This window comes from Acanthisitta chloris, unplaced genomic scaffold, assembly GCF_000695815.1.
Source record: "Acanthisitta chloris isolate BGI_N310 unplaced genomic scaffold, ASM69581v1 scaffold14303, whole genome shotgun sequence".
Taxonomy (NCBI): domain Eukaryota; kingdom Metazoa; phylum Chordata; class Aves; order Passeriformes; family Acanthisittidae; genus Acanthisitta; species Acanthisitta chloris.
This window is the reverse complement of record NW_008665493.1, coordinates 842-5,412: the sequence shown is the minus strand read 5'-3', so window position 1 is coordinate 5,412 and position 4,571 is coordinate 842. Positions and strand designations below refer to the sequence as shown.

The following is a 4,571-nucleotide window of genomic DNA, read 5'->3' as shown; positions in this document are numbered from 1 at the left end:
CTCCCTTTTTATTTTCTCCGTGTGCAACTCCACCTGCCCAAGTCGGCAGAGCACGACCTCCAACTCCAACCTACCTTTTCCAGACCCTGCAAGATCTTCCCTCCTCCTCCTCCTCCTCCTCCTCTTCCCCTCCCACAGCCCCTTCCCCACCTCCGCGGCGTTTTCCAAACTCCAGTGGCCCGTCCCTGCCCCGTAGGTGCCCCTTTCCCCCCCGTTTTGATGCCATTCCATGGATTTAAGGTATGTTGTACATACTGCCCAGAGTTGTCTTGCAAGTTAAGGCTTCCCTTTACTATAAGACTATAAATAATAAAAAAAGCCAAAAATCCACTTATTTTATCCTCCCCTGTGGTCACCGTGTGTTCTTGGAGTGGGGAAAGTAGTGCCACCGGGGCTGGACACGGTGTCACCTCCTGCCCCATGTCCCCAGGGCCACCAGCACACGGCAGGTGTCACTCGTGGTTTATTGATGCCAAAAAGCTCTGCCACAGCCCGTGTCCTGCCCTGGCCCCGGCTGGGATGGCAGCAGGACACGGAGCAGGCTGGATTTTGGTATTGCTAGCACCCTGAGGACCTGGCTATGCCTGGCCATGCCACGGGGATGGGCTGTGTCACACTGTCCCGGGGCAGTGGGACCCCCTTAGTCGGCAGCAGGTGCCGGATCCAGGCTGGGCACGGGATACTGCAGGAAGTACGTCACTGCCCTCGCCACCTTCTCCGGGGCGATGTTGTAGACAGGGTGTGTGGGCTGCTGTGGGGGAGAGAGGGATGGAGGAGGTTAATCATGGAATCCTGGAATGGTTTGGGGTCAAAAAGAACTTAAGGATAATCTAGTCCAACCCACTGGGGGCAGGGACGCCTTCCACTAGCCCCATTGAACCTGGCCTGGAACACTTCCAGGGATGGAGCAGCCACAGCTGCTCTGGGCAGTCTGTGCCAGTGCCTCACCACCCTCATGGGAAATAATTTCTTTCCAATATCCCATCTAAATCTCCCCTTTTCCAATTTGGAGCCATTCTCCCTTGCCCTGCCATGCCATCCCCTTGTCCAAAGTCCCTCTCAGCTATCTTGGAGCCCCTTTAGGCATGGGAAGGGTCTCTAAGCTCTCCCTGGAGCCTTCTCTTCTCCAGCCTGAACCCCATCTCTCTGCCCCTCCATCAGATCTACCTTTCCTGGCACTGTGGAGCCCTGGAAGCTCCACCCTGCACACCCAGCACCTACCAGGCAGTTCTCAGGGACACCCAAGACCACCTCATTGTGGAGGTCTCCACTTCCAAAGTGCTGGGCGATGGCCAGCCCGCTCAGGCAGTAGCAGGTGTGGTAGAAATCCCGGGATCTGAGCACAGGGAGACATTGGGATACTGAGGGGGGAGGTCTGAGGTGCCAGGCAGCCCCCTGTACCCCTGGCACTCACTTTCCTGGCTTATCCAGCAGTCCCCCGGCTGGGCACTGGCAGTCCCGCAACTCCTGCAGTGCCAGCCGGTCGAACATCCAGTGTGCCATGCTGAGCGCCGTGTCACCTGCAAGAGAAACCCATAGAAACACCAGGAAAAGGTGGAACTCCCTTGGAAATGCCACTTCGGTTGGCAGAGGAAGCCATGGGCACTCACCCCCGGCATGGAGTGCCCGATGGATCAGGGGCAGGAGCCCAGCTTGCCAAAAGGAGTAGCACCCATCCACCAGCTTGTTGCAGCGGCCCTGGAATCCACCCTCGAAGCGCATCTGCCTCCCAGTCACCCAGCGCTGCAGGATGGGGTGGAGCCATGTGGGATCAGGGCCCTGCCTAGGGCTGAGCCCCCTGTATCCCACTGAGGGGTCACTCACCAGGAGGCTCCGGAGGTTCAGCAAATGCTCCTGCTTGAGGATGACCAGCGCGGCCATGCCGCAGAAGGTGTAGCCGCCATGCGCCTCCATGCCCGGCACACCGCCGATCCCACCCTCCCAGTTCTGGCACCTGCACAGGAACAGAGTCAGGGTGGCACTGACACCATCCCCTGCCACCCACGTGTCCCCACATCTCACCTGGCGATCCACTCAGCCGTCCCAGCGAAGAGTGTGGGAGTGAGGATATTGGTCAGGGAGGCCACCGAGGCGGCGCAGTAGGCGCTCCTGAGGGTAAAAGGTGCTCAGGATATGAGAGATAGGTGCTCAGGGATAGGGGAAACAGATACTCAGGGATAAGGAAAATGGGTGCTCAGGGTATGGGAGACAGGTGTTGGAGAGAAGAGAAACGGGTGCTCAGGGATAAGGGAGATGGGTGTTCAGGGATGTAGCATGGGATCCCCAAAAGCTCCTGCTGCAGCTCCAGCTTCCCAAAATGACATTGAGTCCCCAAAACAGCACCAGCTCCCCAATGTGGCTCCACATCCCGAAAATGGCACCAGTTCCCCACCATGGCTGCCCAACACAGCACTGGCTCCTAACACTGGCACTGCACCTTGGCACTGGCACCCAAAACAGTACTAGCAGCCCAGAACAGCACCAGCTGCCCAACATGACACCAGCTCCTAACACCAGCCCCCAACCAGAACACCAAGTACTCCGAGATAGCCCTCCACCACAGCACTCCAAAACAGCACCCCTCCATAGCACCACTCCCCAAAACTGCATCTCACCACAGCACTGTTCCCCGAAATGTCACTGGTACCCCAGCACAGCACCATGTACCCAAAGTGGTTCCCAACACAGCAGCAGCTCCCATGTGGAACCAGCTCCTGACACTGCCCCCCTGCCACAGCACTCGCTTTTTTTTCTGCCCCCCTGCCACAGCACTGGCCCCCCAAAACAGAACTGGCTCCCCAAAACTGCATCCTGCCATGGCACTGGCTCCCCAAAATGGCACCAGCTCCTGACCCTGTCCCCCTCCTCAGCACTCCAAAATTGCACTGGCTCCATACCACAGCACTGGCTCCCCAAAACTGTATCCCAACACGGCACTGTCTCCCCAGCACAGCACCAGCTCTCTTGGCACCAGCTCCCCACCACAGCACCCACTTCCCAAAATGACACCAGCTCCCCAAAACCATACCAGCTCCCAGCACTGACTCCTCAGAAGTGCCTTAGACCCTCCAAACAGCCCTGATCACCCCTCCAACAGCCCTCACTCACCTGACATCCACCTCTCCACCCACATGCATGAGGAAGGAGCCATCGGGCTGCTTCAGCGAGTGTAGATATTCCATCAGCTTCTTCCTGCGGGAGTGAGTGGCTGTGAGCGGGGGGACATGCACCCCACTTTCCCCCGTGGACCCTCCCAAACCCCCCATACCTGTCAATGACATCAAAAGCCTCCTCCGTGCCGATGATGCAGAGCGCGTTGACAGCAGCATAGGTGGGGGCGAGATGCGGGTGGTGGCCAGCGCCCCCAAACCCACCCTGGGGGCTCTGGCAGCGCTTCAGGAACTGGCAGACACTGCAGGGGGAGGTAAGGAAGGGGCTCAGTGTCACCCCAGCAGGGTGACACGACCCCTCCCAGTGCCATGAACCCCCCTGTGAGGTCGCAGCCGGGGCGGGGGTCACCCCCCCACTTCCCTGTGTCACGCGGGAGCCGCCGGAAGAATGGGTGGCATTGAGGGGGGCAGGGAGACAAAGCACTCCTTTGCTCCGGGGACAGCGGGAGGTGGCACCACGTGGGGACACTGCCCGTGGTGGGGTCCCCTGCCACAGCTCCCCCCACTTACTCAGAGGCCACTGACTCAGGAATGGGCTCATTCAGCAGCTCCAGGCTGTGCAGGATCCGCCCGGCTGGCATCCAGACGCTGTGGGGACAGAGGGGACAGTGGCACTGGACACGGGGAAGGAGCAAGAGGACAGTGGCATGGGAGTGGCAGCAGGAGTGAGGGGACAGGCAGGAGAGCCCCTGGAGCAGCTGCTCAGGAGCATTGCTGCAGAATGAGTGTCAGCCACGGGCACAAAGGGAATGCTGTGTGCACACCAGGCTGGGAAATGCCTGGTGACAATCCCAGTGGCAACCCTGGAGCAAGGAGTTCACCCCAGTGACAACCCTGGGGCAAGGGGTTCACCCTGGCCAGTGGCTCCACGGAGAGAGATCTGGCATTCCCAGTACCTCGTAGGCTTCCGTGAGCTGTCGGAGCCCTCTCTTCAGGTAATGGAAGTGCTTCTCCCGCTGCAGGACATACCTGGAAGAAAGGGAGGACAGGGCTGGGTAGGCAAAGATGGCATGGAAAAGCATGGGGACAATGGCAGGAAGGGCAAGATCCCACCCCGGCGCCCACTGGAGTTGCTGGTTTTTGGGGGGATGGGAGTTATTTATGGTTATTGGGAATTTTGGGGACTCACTGTGAGGAGTGACGGTTTGTCTTGTAGGCATCATAGACCTCCTGCACAATGTCCTCCACCTTGGACTTGGAAAAGTGGGAATAAAGACCACCGTGAGCTCTAGGATGCAGCTCCACAGATCCCAAACATGATCCCTGCCAAGCCCCCTGGCTCCTGCTCCATTGCTGGGGTTTATCCAGCTCATGGTCATCATGTTCTCCAGGAAAACCAAAGGAGGAGCTGCCAGGAGCTTTGTGCCTGGGATTATGCCGGAATCCAGCACCAGCCAGTGC

At 59.0% G+C, this 4,571-nt stretch overlaps 1 protein-coding gene across 1 annotated transcript; it reads right to left on the bottom strand.

Annotated features, from left to right (window-relative positions):
* Positions 1-640: 640 nt before the first annotated feature.
* Positions 641-4,364, bottom strand: LOC103799462 (protein farnesyltransferase subunit beta-like; the record flags this gene model as incomplete). The annotated part of the gene is made up of 11 exons (XM_009071784.1): positions 641-751; positions 1,222-1,336; positions 1,415-1,520; positions 1,611-1,743; positions 1,825-1,954; positions 2,023-2,109; positions 3,109-3,192; positions 3,269-3,412; positions 3,681-3,758; positions 4,029-4,139; positions 4,300-4,364. Coding segments are annotated over 11 exons (1,164 nt in total), but the record flags the coding sequence as incomplete, so codon positions are not given.
* Positions 4,365-4,571: the final 207 nt, after the last annotated feature.